At 38.9% G+C, this 26,007-nt stretch overlaps 1 protein-coding gene across 1 annotated transcript in view; it reads left to right on the forward strand.

The window, feature by feature from the left end:
• The window catches only part of LOC118836267 (vomeronasal type-2 receptor 26-like), a 46,448-nt gene extending 36,346 nt beyond the window's left edge, over positions 1-10,102 (forward strand). Inside the window, exon 6 of the mRNA XM_036743599.1 lies at positions 9,159-10,102. Within this exon, the coding sequence (XP_036599494.1) occupies positions 9,159-10,102 (944 nt within the window). The remainder of the gene's footprint in view (positions 1-9,158) is intronic.
• The last annotated feature ends 15,905 nt before the right edge of the window (positions 10,103-26,007 follow it).

Below are 26,007 nucleotides of genomic sequence, written 5' to 3' on the forward strand. Positions count from 1 at the left end.
GGAAGCCAGACAGTTCAGTGGATCCCTGCCAAAAATATATCCATGGTAGTTATAGAAAATAGACAAAGGGAGGAGGACCTACTGATTGGTGAATATTTCTGCTTAGTAATGAGTTTGGGTGTTAAGTCAATGTTATGCCAAAACATAAGTTTGTGTACTGATCATGTATTGGTCACATATAGGTCACAAAATTCTTGTTATGGCTTTCATAGGTCATAGCTTTTAAGTTTTGACCCAAGACTAAAATATGATTCATTGTGCGAGTTATGATTTGTTAAAAGGTCACTATGTTTGGGCTTGTACCTTTCATAGAGTTTAAGTTTTATGGTTTTTCACTTATTACTATATTTCATGGCTTTTCCCCAATATAGGGGAAAAGGGGGGGACCCAACACATTGCCTTCTCTAAAATTTCCTTAGAAAAATAGATTTCCCCTGACATTGCCATTCCCTCAAGCTATCATTCTATATCTCTCTTCCTTGTCATTCACAAGCTGCTTCTAATTTCTCTAATGACTGCAGGGTTCTGTTGTCATTACATTATTTTCTTCAAGATAAATAATCCCTCCACTTGCTACTTCCAATGGTATTTCCTTAATCTGGATTCTTCTAGACCTTTATGCAGCTTTAGTCAATCAACCCACGCCCCACACCTGATAGTAAATTATCAACTCCATTGTCTTCTGTGACTGTGACACTGTTTTTTTCTGGTTCAACTCTTTAGCTGCTCTTCTTCAAACTCTTTTGCTGAGTTCGATCCAATTCAGCCAGCATTTATTAAGTACTCAAGATACGCTAGGTATGGTGTTAGGCACTGGGGAAAATAAACATTGGCTTCAAGTGCTTGATTTTTTACAGTTTATCTCCAATCCCATAAGCATAGGAATCCATAAAGATTCCCTCCTGGCTCCTATCTGTGTCAGTAAGGCAAGATTCACAATATAAATGGTTACCATGAATATGCCTGTATAGTTTGGAGTCACAAAATATGAGAGGCTCTCTATGTAGAAGGCAGAAGAAGTAAAACATTTATTTAGACACCAGAGTATCAAGTCCCAAAACCAGTAATTCCAATTTGATATAGCAACAATTGTATCTCAAAACCAGTAAGTCCACTTCAATGTAACAGCAAAGAAATTGAAACAAGCCTCCCCTAATCAATCTTCCCTTAACTTGCTCCACCTGAGGCCTATTAAATGGGTGGGGAAGACCTTTAATCACATTAACACCACACTATCCTGTTCTCATACACTCTCCCTTGGAACTCTTACCAGCTCCCATAAGTTCAAAGAGAATTTTTTTTTAATTTAAGCACTTTATTATTAATAGAAGTGCAGATATCAATTCCCTTTCCTAAGAGATAATCATTTATGTCTTACACATTAATTGTCACATGTATCAGCAAATCAACCAATATTATTCACTAACTAATCAAATAATTAACCTAAGCAGAAATAGGAAACTGGATAACTAGATATACATGGTAGAAAAAAAATATTGTCACCAGAAAGAGATCAAATAGGAGCAAAAGAATGTGTGATTGCATGTTTATAATGTCTCTATTGACAAATAAATGCATAAACATGAGTAGACACATGATAGTGGGAATTTGGGTGAGTAGAAGAAACCCTGAATGATAATGCTGTAACAGTGTGTTGGTCACCCAGTTAGATAAGGGGTATATGTGATGCTTTCTTTTTTAAAGACTAATTTATTTATTTATAGTTTTCAACATTCATTTATACAAGATTTTGAGTTACAAATTTTCTCCCAATTTCTCTCCTCCCCCCCGCCCCAAGACAGCATGTATTCTGATTGCCCTTTTCCCCAGTCTGCCCTCCCTTCTATCACCCCACCCCACCCTATCCCTTTCCCCTTACTTTCTTGCAGGGCCAGAAAGATTTCTGTACCCTATTGACTGTATATCTTATTTCCCAGTTGCATGCAAAAACAATTTTTAACATTTGTTTTAAGAACTTTGAGATCCAAATTCTCTCCCTTCTTTCCTCCCCACCTACCCTTCTTGAGAAGGCAAGCAATTCAAAATAGGTTATACATGTATCATTATGCAAAAAACTTCCATAATAGTCATGATGTGAAATCAAGGAGAATTTCTATTCCAATAATTTCCAGATCTCTATAAAGGTAAAGGGTTAGGGTTAGAGTTTGGAGGCATTTAAGGTTAGGGAAATAGATTGTCCTGTGACAATCACAGGGGGCATCTGTCTCTTACTCATTGTTGGCAAGATTCTTGCCAGAGTCTTCCTTAACAGGCTGATCTTTCACCTGGAAGATGGTCATCTACCTGAGAGCCAGAGTGGCTTCAGAAAGGGCTGAGGAACATTCAATACGGTGGTTGCTATCTGACAACTCCAGGAGAAATGCCAAGAGCAGAACATAGTTCTGTAAACAAAGCTTGTAGATTTGACCAAGGCTTTTGATGCTGTTGGTCATGAGGGCTTATGGAAAATTCCATCAAAATTTGGTTGCCCAGAGAAGTATATCAGTATTGTACATCAATTTTATGATGGCATGCTTGCCCATGTTCTAGATAATGGACAATGCTCTCATGCCTTCTCAGTCACCAATGAGGTGAATCAAGGCTGTGTGCTTGCTCCCATGTTTTTAACATGTTGTTCTCAGTCATGTTGGCTAATGCTGTCAATGAGGGTGGCATCAAAGTCAGCTACCACAATGGTGGTAAATTATTCAATTTGAAAAGGCTTCAAGCCAAGACCAAAGTGGAGGGAGTGTTGGTGCAGGATTTTCTGTTCACAGATGATTGTGCACTCAATGAAGACTCTGAAGCTAAGATGCAACAAAGTATGGATCACTTCTCTGCTACTTGTGCTACGTTTGGCTTAACAAATAACACCAAGAAAACACAGGTGCTCCATCAGTCACCACCACACTATCCATAGGTGGAACCATTGATTACAGCAAAGTGAATGCTGTGGATAAATTTACTAACCTTGGCAGTATACTTTCCAGGGATGTACACATTGATAATGAGGTTGATGCACATATTGCCGAGTGAGGTCAGTGTTTGGGAGGCTCTGAAGGAAAGTGTGGGAGAGAAGATTAGACTGATTACTAAACTGAAAGTTTACAGAGCCATTGTGCTGACCTCATTGTTGTATACCTGTGAAATCTGAACACTCTACCAGTGCCATGCCAGGAAACTGAATCTCCTCCATTTGAATTGTCTTAGGAAGATTCTGAAGATCCCCCGGCAAGGTAAGTAGCAGACACTGAGGTCCTTACTCAAACTAAACTGCCAGGCATTCAAACTGCTTCAGAAAGTGCTACTCTATTGGGCTGGCCATGGTCAAATGCAAAATGTGTGCTTGCCCGAAAGACAATTTTATGGAGAATCACACAAGGCAAGCATTCACATGATGATCAGATGAAGCCACACAAGGACACTCTCAAGGTTTCTCTCAAGAATTTTGGAATCTATTGCCTGACATGGGAGACACTGGCACAGGACCACTCAGTGTGATGTGCCCACATCAGAAAAGGTGCTGTGCTCTATGAGCAAAGCAGAATTGAAACAGCTCAAACGAAATGCAGGATGTGCAAATTTAGAGTATCCACCCCAAATGTTCACAGGGACTATTTGTGCCTGACCTGTAATAGAGTTTACTGAGCTCATCTTGCTCTTATCAGCCACAGTCAGACACACTGAAACTTGACTCTACCATAGTGATGTCATTTTGGTCCTCTTCGAGAATGAAGGAAAACAACCAATCATTTTCAGTTCTACAAAGTTCTTTTTTGCCCCTTGGAATATTGTGTTTCAAGTTCTCTCTTCATTTAGTGTGTTGGCTGCTAAATTATGTTTGTTCTTGATTAGCCCTTCTGTACTTGAATTCTTTCTTTCTGGGTCCTTTTAGTATTTTTTTCCTTTGACCCAGAAGCTCCAGACTTTTGGTATAGTGTTTGGGGAACTTACCATTTTGGCGTTTCTTTCAGAAGATGATCAGTGGATTCTTTTTGTTTCCACTTTGCTTTTGTTTTAAGAGATATGGGCAGTTTTTCATTTAATATTTCTCAAAATATGAAGTCTAGGGTCTTTTTTGTGTTCATAGCATTCAGATACTTATGTTTTCTCTTTCAACTGTTTTCAAATTTAGCTATTATTGCTATGAGATACTTAACATCTTCCTCATTTTTTTAATCTTTTGACTTTGTTTTAAGATTTCATTTTGCCACATGGAATCGTTTATTTCAATTTGATCTATTCTAATTTTCAGAGTAGTCATTGCTAGGATACTGTTTTGTACCTGTTCTGCCAAGCTGTTAATGGTCTTTTCAATTCTTTCTTCCATAACTCTCATTTATTTTCAAGTTTTCTCTCCTGTAGCACTCCAATTTCATTGATTAAAAATATTTAACTCTTATAAAAACATCTTCTTTGATCTCTTCCAGGAATTCTAGGTGAAATTGTTCCCAACCTCTCCAGCACTTATTACTTTGATCTTTTATCACACTTTCCAGTATATAGGAGGTGAGGTAAACCTCAGGGTTTTTCTTTAAGGCTTTGCTTGTTCATATTTTGGAGCCATTTTCTTCTTCTGGGTTTGTGTGTTGAATGTTACTGTCATCAGTTTTGGTTGGATTCTTTTTTTTCTTGTTAATTACTCTAGCCTACAACCTCACTTTGCACTTGGGATTAGGCTCTTCACACTTCAGGAGAGAATGTCTAGGATGGTCCTATTGCTGCTTTCTTGGGGTATTGTGTGTGGTGTTATTCCAAATTCACAAGAAGAGCTCAGCCTGAAGCCCTCTAAGTTTTCAATGCTCCCAAAGTTTATCCAATGCTGACTTCCGTCTCAATAGTCTGAACTCTAAAAATCCCTGATCTGGCATTGAGTCTAAGCAAGAGAAGACTGCAGTTCAATGTAGCCAATGTCAGCCAGCTGGGAAGCTCTGCTTCTGAGTAACCCAATTACAAACCCCCTTTTAGTCTGGGGTTGTTGCCCTGGTTATGTTTTTATGGGTTTCAGACTAAATTATGGTTTACTACTGGACTCAGAGTTACATTGGTGCCCAACTTATTCCTATGAGATTGTGTCCAATGGCATATCCATACTTTCAAATGACACCCCCTGAATGTAGGTTCCTTTTTCTTCTCTTCCCTAAAGCTGTGTCCCAGAACTCAGTAATAGGTGACACCTGGCACCTTTTCCTGCACAGAACTCCAATAGGAATTTTTGGGGTATCCTAGTATGGGCCTCTGAGTTCCTCTTGCCAGAGTTCCCAGTCTCTCCTTGCACATTGGGGTGCTCTACTTGCTACACTCTTTGCTAGATCTCATCCACAGTGTCTCCTGTCCTCCTGTTCCTCATCTCATGCCAGTGTCAACTAAAAAAAATGACCCACTTTTTCTTGGATTACTCCTTCAGTGTTCAGTATGCTGCACTATTATTTATTTATTTTTAGTTCTCAACATTCACTTTCACAAGATTTTGAGTTTTGAATTTTCTCCCCCATCCTATCTTCCCCCTGCCCCAAGACAGCATGCAATGTGATATAGGCTCTACATATACATTCATTTGAAACATATTTTCACATTAGTCATGATGTAAAGAAGGATTAGAAATAATGAGAGGAGCCATGAGAAAGGAGAGCAAATAGTATGCTTCCATTTGCATTCAGACTACAAAGATTTTTCTCTGGATATGGATAGCATTTCCATTGTGACTCTTTTAGAGTTGTCTTAGATCCTTGCATTGCTGAGAAGAGCTAAGTCTATCAAGGTCAGTCATTGTAGAATGTTGCTGTTACTGTGTACAGTGTTCTCCTGATTCTGCTCATTTCACTCAGCCTAAGTTCATATATGTCTTTCTAGGTTTTTCTGAAATCCACCTGCTCATCATTTCCTATAGTACTACGTTATTCCATTACATTCATATACCACAAATTGTTCAGCTATTCCCCAATTGATAGACATCTCCTCAATTTCCAATTCTTTGCCACCACGAAAGAGCTGCTATATTTTTATACATGAGGGTCCTTCTCCTGTTTTTATGATTTCTTTGGGATACAGACCTAGAAGTAGTATTGCTGGGTCCAGAGGTTTGCACTATTATCTGGCCTCTTGGGTGTAGAACCACATTGCTCTCCAGAATGACTGGATCAGTTCACAACTCCACCAACAATGCATTAGTGTTCCAATTTTCCCACATCTTCTCCAACATTTATAATTTTCCTGTTTTGTCAAGTTAGTCTGCATGGCAGTTGCATTTTCTAGATCTGTTTGGAGAGGCTATAAGTGGAAATGTGTAGAGCTTCATTGTATTGCTTTCTGCTAATTCTCTATCTTCCACATTCATCATTTCTTATAGTGCTATATTATTAAATTAATGTGACAAAATTTGTTTGTCTATTTCCCAGTCAATGAGCATTTACCAACATTGTTTCTAATCCTTTGCCACCACTAAAACTGTTGCTAGAAATATTTTGGTGTGTATGAGGACTTTTTATCATTGGGTTCCCTGGGGTATAAGCCTGGTAATGTGATATCTGGGTGTATCAGTAAGGCAAGATTCATGACCTTGAGGATGATCATGGACATGCCTGTATGGTTTGTAATTGCATAGTATGAAAATCTTTCCAGGTAGAAGGCAGAGGAAGTATAACATTTACTTAGACACCAGAGGATCAGATCTCAAGATCAATAACTCCATTTCCATATAGCAGTAGTTATATTCCAAAACCAGTAACCCCATCTCAATGTAGCAACAAGGAAATTATAACACAGTATTATAGCAAGGAACCAAGTCATCCTGTAACCTTGCCCCCTCCTGGGGCCTCCCTGTACACACTCATGAATCCTAATTGCCTGCTTGCCTGCTTTCTCTCCCTTCTCAGTTCTCTGGTCTCCATAGCTCCCTGATTTCCACTCTCCACTCTGCACTCTTTCTGCAGCTCTGTCATCTCAGAGTTCTTACTTCTCAGTCATGGGCTGGATTCTGCACTATCACTTCTGACTTCTGAGTTCTCAATGGCTACCTTTGCGGTGTATATACTTTTTTTAGGGCCTGAGGGCTTCATGCTAAATCAGCAAAAGGGTGTGGGCTTGAGGCTTAGCATCTACTTAGCAAAAGGGTGTGGGAAAGATCTTTAATCACTGATTGGCATCACAAAGGTGTAGGCCTGCCTCTAATTAGGCCTCCTTTAATTAGCCCCACCTAAGGCCTACTGAATGGCTGAATGGCTGACACTTTGTCAGATGGTAGGGACATTTTAGGCACTTTATTTGCTTAATTAGAATTTGTTTTCCAAAATGATTACATTTATTCACAGCTCTATCAACAATGCATTACTGTGCCTACCTTCCAACAACCATTTCAACATCAACTATTTCCATCTTATACTACCTTTGCCAATTTACAGTGGATTAGGTAAACCTTGGGCTTATTTTGATTTGCATTTTTCTCATTGTTAGTTATTTAGAGCATTCTTTCCTATGGTTATTAATAGGTTGCAAATCTTTTAAGAAGTGATCATTCATATCCTTTGACCATTTATTTATGAATGTTTTTTTGATATGTGTATGTGAACATGTGCAGATATATGTAAATACATGCATACACACACATACATATATATATGCACACAGACACATACACACATAAACACACACTTGTATATGTGTAGGTATGTACATATGCTGTATGCATGTGTGTGCATACTTAAATTCTTTCCATGGAAGACATGGGATACTCAAATCTCCAAGTGTAAGAAAAAGAGGAATCTGTCCTAGACACAAGTGATGAGCAGGCTGGTATCAGTGGTTTCCTATGGTTGTTTTATGGTTATGTCTTTGGGCATTACCATTACTCAGATGTAACCCAAGTTCTAAGTTGTAATTGGTCATTGATTATCTAATCTTAAGATTTCAGCAATCTACCAGAATTAATATCATTACAGTTCTTTATCATTGTCATTTTTGTCATCATGGCAAGGCCCATCCATGAGTACTAAATATTCCTCTCATTTTTAAAGTTATTTCTTATTTCTTTTTAGTATGATTGATGATTAACTGGGATTTTCTAACTAAACCATCATGTTATTAGCAAATAGATATAGTTTTATTTTCTCCTTGCCTATTTTTCCATGTTAAATTTTAATTTTAGTTTCTTCTCATACTGCTGTTGCTTTTGTTGCTATAATTGTAACAAACAACAATAGGAAGATTGGTCATCTTGCTTTAATTCCTGTATTTTTTTGGGGGGGGGGAGGAAGGTACTAGCATAACCCTATTACATGTGATGTTTGCTTTTAGTTTTAGATATATATGTATATAATACTAAAAGATCTTTCTCTGTCTATACTTTGTAGGGTCTTGTTTTAGCAAAATGGTCTCATATTAATTCTACATAAGAGATGCAACATATACAAGACCAAGTAAACCAAATGTGATTGAATGAGGGCCAAGAGAACCAACTTCTAGTTGATTACTTCATTCACTCTTGTCTCACTGTATACTTTTAGAAAGAAATCAATTCATGGCCTCTCTGTTATTGTTGTTGCTGGTGTTCTCTTATCCTTCCCTTTAGCAATGTGGACATGGCCATGATTCTTTCTCAGGCTTTTCTCACCTCTTAATTTGTCACGGTAAATTGTGGCAACTTGTTTTCCTTTTCTCCCTTTTAATTTCACACTCTACAAAGCTGCACACTAGTCATCCTTAGCTGCTTAGTGTTCGAAGTTCTCATACAATTCAGAGTGGAACTGCTCCTCAAGCCTTATCTCATATTAATCAGGTTCTTGAGATCTTTCCATGCAACCTGGACTACTGTCTATATCCAAAATAAAACTCTGTATCCCTTACCTCTGTGAGTTTACACAGGCTGTGCTTTATGCCTGCAACACAATGTTACCCAATTCTGCCTACTGACACCCTTATCTTCCTTTACAATTCATGCAATCTTCCTTTTTCCAAACCTTTCCCACTTGGTTATTTTGTTCTCATCTCATCACCATGACTTTAAACATTTGTCTATAAATTGAATCTAACAATGAAAATGAGCACAAGATCCTTTAGGGCAGGGACTGTCGTGCTTTTTCACTTTGTTTCCCCACTGCCTATAACAAGGCTTCAGACAGAATGGATTTTTGATACATGCTTTTTTGGTTGCTAAATTGCAGATGTGGACAATTGTGTGAAGTGCCCAGAAGATCAATATCCAAACAGGGACAAAGACCAGTGTCTCCCAAAGGTGGTGACCTTCCTCAAAGTCAAAGAACCTTTGGGACTGACTTTGACCTGCACGGCTCTCTTCTTCTCTCTCCTCACAGTTGTGATCCTGATTATCTTTGTGAAGCATCAAGATACTCCCATTGTCAAGGCCAACAACCGGGTTCTCAGCTACATACTTCTCATCTCTCTAATCTTTTGCTTCCTCTGTTCTTTGCTTTTCATTGGCCGTCCTACCACAGCAACCTGTCTTCTTCAGCAAACAATATTTGGAGTCATGTTCACAGTGGCAATTTCTTCTATTTTGGCCAAAACCATGATGGTGGTTCTGGCCTTCAAGGCCACAAAACCAGGCAGCAGGATGAGAATGTGGGTGCAGCCTAAGGTGTCCAATTCTCTAGTCTTCCTTTGCTCTGTGAACCAAGTGATTCTCTATGGGATCTGGCTTGGGACCTCACCTCCCTTCTTAGGTACAGATACCCAATCTGAACCTGGCCACATCATCATTGAGTGTAAGGAGGGCTCTGTCATTGCCTTCTACTGTGTCTTGAGCTATATGGGTGTCCTGGCCCTGGGCAGCTTCACAGTAGCTTTCCTGGTCAGGAATTTTCCTGACACCTTCAATGAAGCAAAACTCATCACCTTTAGCATGCTGGTCTTCTGCAGTGTGTGGGTCTCTTTCCTCCCCTCATATCAGAGTTCCAAGGGGAAGGCCAAGGTGGCTGTGGAGATTTTTGCCATCTTGGCCTCCAGTGCTGGGTTACTGGTCTGCATCTTTTTTCCCAAGTGCTATGTGATCCTCCTAAGGCCAGAAAGGAACACTTTGGAATGGTTAAGGAATAAATCAGATTCAAGAGGGAGGAACTTGGCCACCAAGGCTCTTCCAGGGACATGAGAAATACTGAATAAAATATCAATATTAGCTTAAAGTACCTGCAATTTAATATATTGGTGATACCTGCCACTTATTCAATTTTATTAGTTAAATTTTCTTTCTAACCTTTGCCGCTGCTCCTAATGGGAATGCAATCTTTAGATATAAATGGTACATTTTAAAATCTAATAATTAAAGGTTTTGTTCAATTCACTCCCTGGGTTCTGGACATCCTTGGGTTTTAGTACGGGTTACTGCTCTCTGGGTAACTGTCGTAACAATCTTGCTAGCATCTTCTGTGGGATGTGTAAGATCCACCAACAACCAGCACCAAGAAAGCTGCCAATACAGGTTCTTTCATCTGCTCAACTAAGGAAAGTAACTTTAAGTGGTTAACAATCTTAGTTTAATCAAACATGCAAATATCATTCACAGTTCAGGGGGAAAAGATCAGCCCTGAATTTCAAGGCAAATACAGACAACAACAGACAGACCTTGTCTGATTCAAATCACAAAACAGTTACCAGTGCCAACTTCTGGGTTGCAAAGCACCCAGGCTGGGTGTGGGATAGTTCTCCATGTCCACTATCTCCTCATATACAAATCAATGACTCTCAGTTGTCTCTGTGCTGAGAAATAACCAAGACAAAAAGATCCCACTTTATCTGCCCCATTCAAAGGCCAGAATCATTAAAGGCACTTAGGAGAAGAAAAGCAAAAAATCCCACCTTAATTACTATTACAAAATCCACCCCTCCAGGGTCCATGGCCTAACAAAAATCTAAATTAAATGGCCATGGATCCTGGAACAAATAGAAGCATTATATGTGATGATCACAGAACATATCATTCAGTACCATTCCCAAAATACTTGTTTACAATACACCTTCAACCCCTAGGTAAAAGCAAGTCAATCTCTTTAGTCCATACAGAGTGTACAAGCAAAGTTCTTCTTGAGGGTGTGTCCTCCCCACACAGCAGTTGCAGGCTTCCCCAGGGCACCCTCAGGTCTCAGCATGCTTCAATTAGCAAAGTCCCAACACAAAGTCCAAATAGAGTTCTCTTGAGGATGTGTCCTTCTCCCCACACTGCTCTAGCACCCTGCTTCTGAGTTCTGGGAGGCAGCTGGGCAACAAAGTCAACACCAAAATCAACAAAAATCAAACAAAATCTAAAGAATGAAAAAAATAGAAGAAAACATGAAATATCTGATTGGGAAAACAAATGACTTGGAAAATAGATCCAGGAGAGGCAATCTAAGAATTATTGGTTTACCTGAAAGCCATGATGAGAAAAAGAGCTTGGACAAGAAATCACAAGAAAAACAGTCCTGAGGTCCTAGAACCAGAGGGTAAAATAGTCATCGAAAGAATCCATCGATCACCCCCTGAAAGAGATCCCAAATTGAAAACTCCAAGGAATATTGTAGCCAAATTCCAGAATTATCAGGTCAAGGAGAAAATACTGCAAGCAGCCAGAAAGAAATAATTCAAATAACCCAGGACTACAGTCAAGATCATGCAGGATTTTGCAGCTTCTACAATAAAAGACAGGAGAAATTGGAATATGATATTCTGAAAGGCAAAGGAACTTGGACCACAACCACAGGTCAACTACCCAGCAAAATTGAGCATAATTTTTTTCACACAAGGAAATGGACATTTAATGAAATAAGGAAATTCCAGACCTTCCTGATGAAAAGGCCAGACCTCAATGGAAAATTTGATCTTCAAATACAAAACTCAAGAGACATAAAAAGGTAAACAGGAGAAAAAACAAAACTATGTTATTCAATAAGGGAAAATTGTTTGCATTCTTTTATAAGATTATATTGATTTATGTGTGTTATATATATCACTGTCTTGAGAATGGTACAGTTATTATGAAAACTGAAAAGAATATACATAGACTGAGGGTGTCAGTATAAAATAATTGATGTGATGATAAAAATGTAATTAAGGGGTGCAAAGGGATTGTTCTAGGAGAAGAAGTAAGGAGGTAGTAGAAAAGGGTAAATTGTGCCACATGAAGAGGCACAAAAACATAGTGGGATAAAAGAGAGGGAGAAAAGCAGTGTTTGAGCTTTACTCTCATTGGATTTGGTTCAAGGAGGGAATAACGTTCTCTGATAAGTCTATAAATCTAACTTGTCCTACATGCAGTAGGAGGGGAAAGGGGAAAGAAAAGGGGGATGGATAGAAGGGAGGGAAGAAGCGGCAAGTGGAAAAGGGTAAGATAGGGAAGGGTGTCATTAGGGAGGAAAAATTGAGGAAAATGGGAGTCAAAAGCAAAATTCTTTTGAGGAGTGGAAGGGAGAAGGGAGGAATAGAAGAATAAGTGAGGAGGGATAGGATGGAGAAAAAGACACAGATAGTAATAATAACTGTGAATGTGAATGGAATGAACTCTCTCATAAAACAGAAAAGCAGACTGGGTTAAAAATCAAAATCCTACAATATGTTGTTTACAAAAAATACATTAGAAAGAGGGGGATACACACAGGGAAAAGGTAAAAGGCTGGAGTAGAATATATTTTGATTCAGCTGAAGTAAAAAAATGCAGGGGTAGGAGACCTAATCTCAGACAAAGCAAAAGCAAAGTTGGATCTAATTAAAAAAGAAAAAGAGGACCGTATATCCTGCCAAAAGACAACATTGACCATGAAGCAACATCATTACATAACATATATGCACCAAGTGGTATAGCATACAAATTTTTAGAGAAAGTCAGAGAGTTACGGGAAGAAATAGACAGGAAAACTATCCTAGTGGGAGACCTCTCTGAACTTGAGAATTCTAACCTCAAAATATACAAGATAGAAGTTAAGAAGGTGAATAGAATTTTAGAAAAAGGTAGATATAACAGATCTCTGGAGAAAACTGAATGGGGATGAAAAAGAATACACCTTTTTCTTAGTGGTACATGGCACATGTTCAAATATTGACCACATACCAGGGCATAAAAATCTCTCAATACAGTGCAGAAAAGCAGAAATAGTCAATGCATTCTTTTCAGATCATGAGGCAATTAAACATATTTGTAATAAAGGACAATGGAAAGATAAACTAAAAATTAATTGGAAACTAAATAATCTAATCCTAAAGAACGAGTGGGCTGTGGGATGGGGGGCAGAGCCAAGATGGTGGCTGGAAAGCAAGGACTTGCCTAAGTTCTCCCCCAGGTCCCTCCAAACACCTGAAAATTGTCTCTGAAGAAATTCTAGAGCTGCAGAACCCATGAAATAGCAAAGGAAAGCAGGGCTCCAGCCCAGGACAGCCTGGATGGTCGCTGGGAAGGGTCTATCACATGGAGCTGGGAGCAGAGCCCAGTGTGGGCCACTCCAGGACCAACCAGACTGGGAGCCAGGCAGAACAGGTGTAGTGCCCTGAATCATTGAGCTGTGGCAATTACCAGACTTCTCAACCCACAAATGCCAAAGACAACAGAGAAGGTTAGTGGGAAAAGCTGCTGGGAGAGAGTGAAATGAGTTTCATGGTCGGCCACTGCCCCAGGGGCAATGGAGGTGGTGCAGCTCTGAGGCTGCTTCCAGAGCTACAGCTGAAGTGGTCCCTGGCCCCAGGCCCACGTGGAGGGAGGAATTAAGTGGCGGATTAGAGCAGGAGTGCAAAGCCTGTTTTCCCTGCTTGATCTGGGGGCAATCCTGGTTGGCGGTTCTTGGGGAAGAAGGAATGCTGGTGTGGCATAGCTTGCCATGTAGAAGTAGCTCTAAAAATAGCACCACAGCCCCTCAAGCTTGGGACAAAGTACTCTCTACTCTACAAGCAGTCATACCCCACTGAAAAACTCAAGGGTCAAGTAGTTGGCTGGGAACATGAACAGGCAGCGAAAATGGTCTCAGATTCAGACTCAGACTTTGGAATCTCTTTCTGGTGACAAAGAAGACCAAAACATACGACCAGAAGAAGTCAACAAAGTCAAAGAGGCTACATTAAAAGCTTCCCAGAAAAATATGAATTGGTCTCAGGCCATGGAAGAGCTCAAAAAGATTTGGAAAAGCAAGATAGAGAAGTAGAGGAAAAATTGGGAAGAGAAATGAGAGTGATGTGAGAAAACCATGAAAAACAAGTCAATGACTTGCTAAAGGAGACTCAAAAATTACTGCAGAAAATAACACCTTAAAAAATAGACTAACTCAAATGGCAAAAGAGCTCTAAAAAGCCTATGAGGAGAAGAATGCCCTAAAAGGCAGATTTAGCCAAATGGAAAAGGAAGTTCAAAAGAAGCCTGAAGAAAATACTACCTTAAAAACTAGATTGGAGCAAGTGGAAGCTAGTGACTTTATGAGAAATCAACATATTATAAAACAGAACCAAAGGAATGAAAAAATGGAAGATGATGTGAAATATCTCATTGGAAAAACCACTGACTTGGAAAATAGATCCAGGAGAGATAATTTAAAAATTATTGTACTACCTGAAAGCCATAATCAAAAAAAAAGAGCCTAGATATCATCTTTCAAGAAATTATCAAGGAGAACTGCCCTGATATTCTAGAGCCACAGGGCAAAATAGAAATTGAAAGAATATACTGATTGCCTCCTGACAAAGATCCCAAAAGGAAAACTCCTAGGAATATTGTCACCAAATTGCAGAGCTTCCAGATCAAGGAGAAAATACTGCAAGCAGCCAGAAAGAAACAATTTGAGTATTGTGGAAACACAATCAGGGTAACAGAAGATCTAGTGGCTTTTACATTAAGGGATCAAAGGGCTTGGAATATGATATTCTGGAGGTCAATGGACCTAGGAATAAAACCAAGAACCACCTACCCAGCAAAACTGAGTATCATGCTCCAAGGCAAAATATTGGTTTTCAATAAAATAGAGGACTTTCAAGCTTTCTCAGTGAAAAGACCAGAGCTGAATAGAAAATTTGACTTTTAACACAATAATCAAGAGAAGCATGAAAAGGAAGTAGCTTATAGAACAGAAAGAATCACATTAAGAAAGAAGCAACAACAATAAGAACAACTACCACCAGAGAGGAATGTACTTCAAATGTATTTTCCTTCTGCATACCGGCAAGCAGCAAAGGATTTTTGACAAGGATTGTGCTGCAAAATATTTCCAGGGAATGTCTCCACCTCTGTCTCTAAATCCCACTTAATACCTGCTGAGTATATGTGACTGCCCAGGCTTAGGCTCTTGTTTCATATGGGCATGCAGGAATAAGTACACACAGTTCACAGGGGAGCTATGATTTCAAAATTAAAATGAACTTCTTTCCTTACCAGAGTCACAGGCTTGTTCTTTATCTGGTTCACTTTGTATAATGTCACTCTGGTCCCTTTTGCACACAGGATCTTCAAAAACAAGTTAAATGATCTTAAAATGGGAACAGAGGAGTGAAAAATGGATCACATATTTGCAGTGTGGCTTAAATTTTACTTAAACACCCCCAACCCTATTTTATCCAGAGGAGGCAAATCATTATGTCTGTTTTATCTTTTATCTCTGACAAAGGAGTCTGACTTTTCATTAAAAATCAAATAACTTAAACCAAAGAATGGGTGGGTCAAAGAACAAATCATAGAAAGAATTAATTACTTCATTTAGGAGAATGACAATAATGAGACAACATACCAAAACTTATGGGATGCAGCAAAAGAAGTTCTTAGGGGAAGGTTTATGTATGTAAATGCTGACATGAATAAAATAGAGAAAAAGGAGATCAATGAATTGGGCATGCAACTGAGAAAGGTAGAAAAAGAACAAATTGAAAATCTCCAATTAAATACCAAATTAGAAACACTGAAAGCCAAAGGAGAGATTAATAAAAATGAAATCAAGAAAACTATTGAAGTAATAAACAAAACTAAGAGCTGGTTTTATTAAAAAAATAAAATTGATAAAGCTTTGGTCAATTTAATGTAAAATATAAAGAATAAAAAAAAGATTTCCAGCATCAAAAATGAAAAGGGTAAATTCGCTTTCAATGAAGAGGAAATTAAAATAATAATTAGGAATTATTTTTCCCAATTCTATGCCCATAAATGTGATAAGCTGAAGGAAATGGATGAATATTTACAAAATATAAATTGCCCAGGGTAACAGAAGAGAAAGTAAAATACCCAAATAACCCCATCTCAGAAAAAGAGATTGAGTAAGCCATCAACGAACTTCCTAGAAAAAAATCTCCAGGGCCAGATGGTTTTACATATAAATTCTATCAAACATTTAAAGAACAATTAATTCCCATACTTTATAGACTATTTGGAAAATAGGTGAAGAAGTCCTAACAAATTGTTTTTATGACACAAATATGGTACTAATACGTAAACCAGGAGGAGTCAAAACAGAGAAAACAGACCAATTTCCCTAATGAATATTGATGAAAAAATTTTAAATAAAATATTAGCAAAAAGATTGCAGCAACTTATCTCAAGAAAAATACACTCTGACCAGGTAGGATTTATTCCAGGAGTACAAGGCTGGTTCAGTATTAGAAAAACTATCAGCATAATTGATCATATCAACAACAAAACTACCAAAAACCATATGATTATCTTAATAGATGCAGAAAAAGCTTTTGAGAAAATACAGCACCCATTTCTATTAAAAACACTAGAAAGCATAGGAATAAATGGAGTCTTCCTTAAAATTATAAGTAGCATCTATCTAAAACCATCAGCAAGCATATTATGTAATGGGGATAAACTAGATGCATTCCCAATAAGATCAGGGGTGAAACAAGGATGTCCATTATCGCCCATATTATTCAATTTGGTACTAGAAATGTTAGCTCTAGCAATAAGAGAAGAAAAAGAAATTGAAGGAATTAGAATAGGCAAAGAAGAAACTAAGCTATCACTCTTTGCAGATGATATCATGATTTGCTTAGAGAATCCTAAAGAATTGAGTAAAAAACTGCTTGAAATAATAAAAAAAAAACTTTAGCATGGTTGCAGGATGTAAAATAAACCCACATAAATCCTTAGGCATTCCTATGTAGTAATAACAAAGCCCAACAGCAAAAGATAGAAGGAGAAATTCCATTTAAAGTTACTATAGACACTATAAAATATTTGGGAGTCTAACTGCCAAGACAAAATCAAGGTCTATACGAACACAATTATGAAACATTTTTCACACAAAAAGTCTGATCTAAATAAATGGAAAAACATCAGTTGCTCATGGTTAGGCCAACACATTATGCTAAAAATGATAATTTTACCTAAATTAATTTATTTATTCAGTGACATAGCAATCAAACTACCAAAAATTTGTTTTACAGAGCTGGATAAAATAACAAAATTCATCCGGAACAACAAAAGGTCCAGAATATCAAGGGAATTAATGAAAAGAAATGCTAGGGAAGATGGCCTAGCCATACAAGATATTAAACTGTATTATAAAGCAGCATTCATCAAAACTACTTTGTACTGGCTAAGAAACAGAGTGGTGAATCAATGGAATAAGGTAGGTACATAAGACACAGTAGTCAATGACTATAGCAATCTCTTTGAAAATCCAAAGAATCCAATTTGTGAGCTAAGAATTCACTATTTCACAAAAGTTGCTGGGAAAATTGGGAAATGGTATGGCAGAAACTGGACATAGACCAATATCTTACACCACATAAGAAAATAAAGTCCAAATGAGTTCATTATTTAAGAATAAAGACTGATACTATAAGCAATTTGGGAGAGCCTGGAATAATTTACCTGTCAGATTTATAGAAAAAGGAAGAATTCATGACCCAACAAGAGATAGAGAGCTTTACAAAATGCAAAATGGGTAATTTTGATTTTGTAAATTGAAAAGATTTTGTATATCCAAAGACAATACAACTAGGATTAGGAGGGAAGCAGAAAATTGGGAGAAAATCTTTAAAACTAATGTCTCTAATAAAAGCCTCATATCTAAATATAGAGGGAACTAAGCCAAGTTTATAGGAATACAAGTCATTCCGCAATCGACAAATGGTCAAAGGATATGAACAGGCAGTTTTCAGAGGAAGAAATTAAAGATATCTATAGGCATATGAAAAAATGCTCTAAATTGATTAGAGAAACACAAATAAAACAACTCTTAGGTACCACATCTCTCCTGTCAGATTGGCTGACATGACAAAACAGGAAAATGATAAATTCTGGAGAGGATGTGGGAAAATTGTAACATTGCTTCATTGTTGGTGGAGTTGTGAACTGATCCAACCAGTCTGGAGAGCAATTTGGAACTATGCCTAAAGGGGCATAAAAATGTGCATGCCCTTTGACCCAGCAATACCACTTCTAGGACTATATCCCAAAGAGATCATACAAGTGGGAAAGGAACCCATATGTACAAAAATATTTATAGCAACTCTTTTTGTGGTGGCAAAGAACTGGAAATCAAGGGGATGCCCATCAATTGGCAAATGGCTAAACAAATTGTGGTATATGAATGTAATGGAATGCTATTGTCCTATAAGAAATGAGGAACAGAAGGACTTCCTTATAACCTGGAACGAATTATACAAACTGATGCTGAGTGAGGACAGCAGAACCAAGAGATCCTTATAGATGATTACACACACACAATATTTGTAAGGACTAACTTTGATAGACTTGACTCCTGTCATCAGTGCAAGGTTCAAAGACAGCTCCAAAAGACTTATGATAGAAAAAGTTATGCACATTCAGAGAAAGAATTATGGAGTCTGAATGCAGATTGCGACAATCTTTTTGCTCTCTTTTTTTTCTTTTTTTTTGGTTTCATTTCTCCTTTATCATGATTCATTCCATTGGTTGTAATCCTTCAAGTGGGCAATTATTCAAATAATTTCAATGTGAAAGTATATGTTGAGCCTACATTGGATTACATGCTGTCTTGGGGGATTGAGGGAAGGAGTGTGAGGAAGAGAAAATTTGGAACCCCACAACTTGTGGAACTGAGTATTGTAAACTAAAAATCAAAAATAAATTTATTAAAAATTAGAAAAACATATTTCCGCATGAGTCATGTTATGAAAGAAGGATCAGAACAAAAGAGAAAAAAAACACAAAAAAATGATAATAGTATGCTTTGATCTGCATTCAGACTGCACAGTTCTTTTTCTAGATGTGGGTAGTGTTTTCCATTATGAGTCTTTTGAAACTGTCTTGGGTCACTGTATTTCTGGGGAGAGCTAAGTCTATCATGACTGATAATTTCACAATGTTGCTGTTACTGTATACAGTAACAGGTTTTTCTGAAATCTGCTTGGTCCTCATTTATTATGGAGCAATAGTATTCCATTTCATTCATATACCACAACTTGTTCAGACATTGCCCAACTGATGGTCATCCCTTCAATCTCCAATTCTTTGCCACCACAAAAAGAGTTGTTATAAATATTTTTGCACATGTACTGAAGAGCAGTCATAGAGACAGGAGTATTTGGAGAAGGTAGTACAACAAAAATCAGGAGTGGGTATCTAGGAGGAGAAGGTGGTCACTGTCAAATGCTACAGGGTTTGTATCTCTATCCTTACAAGGCAAGGATGAAGAGAAGGCTGTTAGCCTTGTCCATTAAGAAATCACTGTTCAAACTGGGCCTCAGACACTTGACATTTGCTATCTGTGTGACCTTGGGCAAGTCACTTCACTCTGATTACCTTGCCAAAAAAAAAAAAGAAAGAAAGAAAAGAAATCACAGATAACTCTTGAGTCCAGAGGGGATGGGCATGCATCAGTCACTTATTAAGCATTTTTAAGTGTCTACTCTGTGCCAGGTACTGTGTTGATCCCTGGGGATTCAAAAAGGGCAAAAAAAGTCCCTGCTCTCAAGAAGCTCCCATTCTTTTTTTTTCTTTTTAATAATTATTTATTTATTTAATATTTTTAGTTTTCAGCATTGATTTCCACAAGAGTTAAATTAAAGTGAATTTAAAGAGTGAATTAAAAATTTTCTCCCCATTTCTACCCTCCCCCCACTCCAAGATGGCATATATCCTGATTGCCCCACTCCCCAGTCAGCCCTCCCTTCTGTCACCCCACTCCCTCCCCATCCCCTTTTCCCTTACTTTTTGTAGGGCAAGATAGATTTCTATGCCCCATTGCCTGTATATCTTATTTCCTAGTTGCATGTAAAAACTTTTTTTTGAATATATTTTTTTAAAACTTTGAGTTCCAAATTCTCTCCCTTCTTCCCTCCCCACACACCCTCCCTGAGAAGGCAAGCAATTCAACATAGGCCGCATGTGTATCATATGCAAAACCCTTCCACAATACTCATGTTGTGGAAGACTAAGTATATTTTGCAAGGAGCTCCCATTCTTATGGGGGAGATTACAAGTGAACAGATATGTATGATCAAGCTATATACAAGATAAACAGAAAATAATTGAAAGAGAAAAGATGCAAAAGAGGTTAGGGTAGTTTTGCTGGAGAAGATGAGATTTTAGCTGGGAGAAAATGTCTGGAGCTGAGAAATGAAGCTCATTCTTCATGGAACAAGGATGTCAATGTTACTGGGTTTTATAGTATTTGTTCAGGAACAAGGTGTAAGATGACTTGAAAGGTTGGAGGGTAGCTAGGTTAAGAAGAGCTTTGAACACCAAGCAGAAGATTTTATATTCGATCCTGGAAGTGATAGAGAGCTATTTATGTTTGAATAGAGAGGATAACATATTTGGAAAGGGGGCATACTCTAGAAATGTTGCAAGCTGAAATCAAACTGCCCTAACAATAGATTGGATGGGTTGGGTAAAAGATAGTGAGGAGTCCAGGATGACTCACAGATTTCAAACCTAGAAGTATGGTAATATCCTCAACAGTAAGGGGAAGGGTAGGAGAGGGAGGGTTTAGGGATAAAGATAATGGATTCTGTTTTGGATCTATTGAGTGATAGGTGTCTACAATGGGAAATGCAACATTGGAGGTCAGTATAGAGATTGGGGGAGGATTAGGTAGATTTCAGAATGATCAGAATAAAGGCAGTAATTAAATCCATGGGTGCTGATGAGATTACTAAGTGAAGTAGTACAGAGGGAGAAGAGAAGACCCAGGAGGGAACCATGAGGGACACTTGTGTTAGAGGGTGTGATCTGTAAGAGGATCCAGCAAGGGAGACAGAGAATTAGTGGTTAGATAGTGTGGAAAATATTATACTATTTTATATCATTTTTGTAATTTCAATAAGACTCAGGGCCTGAACTACTTAACCAGAAGAAAAGCCTGATCCTAACAGTCTCTTTGTTCTCTGAGTAAGCTCAGAGACATCTCTATCTTGTATCAACAAATCCAGATGGAGTATTCCTTGCTCTGTCCATGGCCATTAAGGGTGAAAACCTTGAGCCCAGACACTATCTTGAATTATGTGACTTTTCTTTATCTTAATATTTTATGGGCATATACTATGTTGTGGAATGTTAATGGCCAATTAAACACAGAGATCCTGGGGTAGTAATTCCAATTGACACTTTGACAACTATCTAATTTGTGTAATTTACAATCTATTCCATTAAGGAAAATCCTCTTCTTGTATCATGGTTAAACATACATGGGGGTCATAAAAATGAGGTCATACAGGCTTGCTAGCTCTGCTAAAATAACGTATATAAGTTTTCTCATTGCTTTGTTCAGGCAGCCAGAGTTTATACTCTGACTCCTTGTACGTACAAGTAAGCTAGCTCCGCTATGCTTTAAGGGAAAATAATAAACAACATGGATTTTTCTATCACCTAGCTCTGTTGTTTCCTTCAACCAAATTTTCAGGTTTAACAATAGGTAGAAGGAGAACAAAGAGAGAGTAAATCCAGGAAGGAGAGACTATTAAGAGGGAGAGAGTGATCAGCAGTATCAAAGCCTGCAGAAAGTTCTGGGAAAATGAGTCCTGAGAAAAGCCTGTTGTTTTGGAAACTAAGAAATCATTGGAAACCTAGAGCACTGTTGTTGGAATGCTAAGGTCAAAAGCATAATAGTAATAGCATTTACATAGTGCCAAATACTGTGCCAAGTACATTACAAACATTTTCTCATTTGATCCTCATCACCACCCTGGGAGGAGAGTACTATTATTATCCTTATTTTATTGGTGAGAAAACTTAGGCAATCAAAGGTGAAGTGACTTGTCCTGGGTCACAGTTACATGATGTCTGAGGCTGGATTTAAACTTAGGTCTTAGACACAGTAGACAATTATTATAGCAATCTACTGTTTGATAAACCCAAAGACCCCAGCTTCTGGGATAAGAACTCACTGTCTGACAAAAACTGCTGGGAAATCTGGAAAATAATATGGCAGAAACTGAGCATAGACCAACGTCAGACACCATGTACCAGAATAAAGTCACAATGGGTACAGGACCTAGGTATAAAGGCTGATACTATAAACAAATCGGGGGAGCAAGCAAAAAACCTGTCAGATTTATGAAGAATGCAAGAATTTAGGACCAAACAAGAGATAGATTACATTAGGAAAAGCAAAATGGATAATTTTATTTACATTAAATTGAAAAGTTTTTGCACAACAAAGCCAATGCAACAAAGATAAGGAAGGAAGCAGAAAACTGGGAAAGAATTTTTACAACCAGTATCTCTGAAAAAGGCCTCATTTCTTAAATATATAGTATAGATAGCTAAGTCAAATGACAAGAATACAAGTCATTCCCCAATTAGTAAATGGTCAAAGGATATGAACAAGTAGTTTTCAGAGGAAGAAATTAAAGCTATCTATAGTCATACAGAAATACTCTAAATCACTATTGATTAGAGAGATGCAAATCAAAACAACTCTGAGCTACCACATCACACCTATTAGGTTGGTTAACATGACAAAACAGGACAATGATAAATGTAGGAGAAGATATGGGAAAGTTGGAACACTAATTCATTATTGGTGCAACTGTGAGCTGATCCAACCAGTCTGGAGAGGAATTTGGAACTATGCCCAAAGGGCTATAAAATGTGCATACCTTTTAATGCAGAAATGCTGCTTCTGGTCTATTTCCAAAAGAGATCATAAAAAATGGGAGAAGGATTCTCATGTACAAAAACATTTATAGCAGCTCTTTTTGTGGCCAAGAACTGGAAATCAAGGGAATGCCCATCAGTTGGAGAATGGCTGAACAAGTTGTGGTATATGAATGTAATGGAATACTATTGTGCTATGAGAAATGATGAAAAGGCAGACTTCAGAAGAACTTAGAAAGACTTATATGAATTGTAGTGTTTTTTTACTTTCTTTCGCTGCTGCCTAGTACAAGGACTTGAACATAGGGGATTCCTACTACATGCCTTTTTGGTTGCTAAACTGCAAATTTGGACAATTATGTGAAGTGCCCAGAAGATCAATATCCAAACAGGGAAAAAGATCAATGCCTCCCAAAGGTAGTGACCTTCCTCAGTTTCCAAGAACCTTAGGATGGACTCTGACCTCCATAGCTCCTTCCTTCTCATTTCTAACACTGCTGATCCTCATCAACATACACCCAAAATCAAGGCCAACTGTTGCGGGCCGAGTTAGAGCTGAGTCCTGTCCTCCTCGGACCTCCAGGCCCCGGGGCCTGCTGAGATAAACTCAGGGCTTTGGGATGTGGGTGGAGCCAGGAGGAGGGGTCTCGCCTTTGTTGCCTCCCTGGCAATTCCAGGTCTTTGCCCATGCCCGGACCTGCCTGACCACGTGGAGTTTCCGGTTCTTTGCCTGGACTGCCTGCCAGCAGGGAGCTTTGGGTAGTGCGGGAAGAGAAGGGGAGGAGAGTAGGCGGAGTCGGGGCGGTCCTAGTTCTCAGGTGAATTGAATTTTACCTGTCCTTCACCCACGTAACCAAAGAATGTATCTACGTCACTAAAGATATAAATGTGCTGTTTGCTGAAATAATAAACGGAGTCATTTCACCATCTTGTTCGGCTCCCGCCCCGTTCATTGTCCGCGAGATCAGGTCCTTTGCTTAGGCAAAGGCCTGGGGCTTGGGGGGAACCCCGAGCGTAGTTACGGAGGCTTCGGAAGCCCGTAACAGCCAACAACTGGGTTCTTAGCTACATGTTTCTCATCTCTTATATTTTACATCCTCTGTTCTTTGCTTTGCACTGGCTGTCCTACCACAGCAACCTGCCTTCTTCAGCAAACAACATTTGGAATTGTATTCACAGTGGCAATTTCCTCTATTTTAGCACCAAACCATCGTGGTGATTCTGGCTTTTAAGGACACAAGACCAGGCAGCAGGATTAGGATGTGGGTATAGCCTAAGGTGTCTAATTCTTTAGTCTTCCTCTACTCTGTGATCCGACTGATTCCCTGTGGCATCTGGCTTGGGACCTCACCTCCCTTCTTAGGTATGGACATTCACTCTGAACCTGGATACATCATCATTGAGGTTCTGTTAATGCTTTCTACTGTGTCCTAGGCTACATGGGCATCCTGGTCCTGGGCAGATTCATAGTGGCTCTCCTGGTCAGGAACTTTCCTGACACCTTCAGTGAAGCTTAGTTCATCACCATTAGCATGCTGGTCTTCTGCAGTATCTTTTTGTACCCCACATACCAGAATTCCAAGGTCTATTGTGTCTGTGGAAGTTTTTGACATCTTGGCCTCCAGTGCTGGATTACTGGACTGCATCATTTTCTCCAAATGCTATGGCCCTGCTAAGGCCAGAGAGGAACAATCTGGAATAGCTGTAGGATAAAGAAGATTCTAGAGCCAGGAACTTGGTCCCAGAGGCTCTTACACAGACATGAGAAATATGGGATAAAATACATAACTTAGCTGCAGACAGCTGTAATAGTATCTTGGTGATACCTGCTTCTTGCTCACTTTTACTGGTTAAGTCGTCTTTCTGACCTTGTCCTCTGTTCTTAATGGAACAGAGATCTTCAGATCTGGCCCCTATATTTGAAGATGTAATAAGCAAGGGTTCTTTTTTTGTTTGTTTTTTTTTTTTGGCAGGGCAGTTGGGGTTAAGTCTCTTGCCCAAGGTCATGCAGCTAGTACACGTGTCAAGTGTCTGAGGTTGGATTTGAACTCAGGTCCTCCTGACTCCAGGGCTGGTGTTCTACTCACTGCGCCACCTAGCTGCCCCCGAGCAAGGGTTCTTAATCACTTCACTTCCTAGTTTCTGGACTTCCTTGGGATCTTCTGGAAGTCGCTGCCTCCTAGATAACTACCCTCCCCTCCCCGTTCTCCCCCTTGCCTTAATTTCTTCATTACTTCTTGCCTGAGTTCCAGACCTATAGACACTACACTCTCTTTCTGCTGCCTTCATTTAAGGGACTTGATCTCATGCCAAAGCAGTTTGTCTATTCTGTTCCTCCACTCTAAATGCCACTACAGTTCTCTATCACCAGTAGCCTCACCATCTACACCTAAGACTGATGACCTGTCACTCCTTACAGAACCTGCATTAGGGAAGCCCCTGCCCTGGAAAAAGAAGCTTACCACATTATGATCTGTACTGTACTTAATTTCCACTTATGTATTAGCCCTTGAGGACAAGGCCTTCTATTTTTTTTGTCTTTGTTTTTTCAGATGTGGTTCAGGCAGCAGGGTGGGAGAGCTCGGGCCCTCTGTGAGTAGCCTATTCATGTACAGGCTTTGTAGAGGGTTATTTCCAGGCCCTGAGGCTGGAAGACATGCACTGCCCAACTCATACAGGGTTAGGTCCTGATGCATGAGGCTGATAGCCACACTGACATCAGCTCATCCTCCCCCCTTTTCAGTGAATCAGGGATGATCACCCTAATCAAACTCATGCCCCTCTCTGAGTCCTGGGAGTTTTGCTGTGTCAGTGGCACACAAGGTGCCAAGTCTCAGCAAGTGTCCTTGAGGCTACAGTCTGCCTGATTACCATGGGGATTTGCTGAGGAAGATGTCCAAACATATTTTTCTTTTGGGTTTCTCTTGGAGGCTGAGGTACAGGTGCAGAACCCCAGGCAGTGAAGCTCCCTGGAGCTCCTTCTTGACACATGCATCTTCACCAATTATGGACCATACCCCTCTGATCTTTAG

Source organism: Trichosurus vulpecula, chromosome 2 (assembly GCF_011100635.1).
Source record: "Trichosurus vulpecula isolate mTriVul1 chromosome 2, mTriVul1.pri, whole genome shotgun sequence".
In the NCBI taxonomy this organism is placed as follows: domain Eukaryota; kingdom Metazoa; phylum Chordata; class Mammalia; order Diprotodontia; family Phalangeridae; genus Trichosurus; species Trichosurus vulpecula.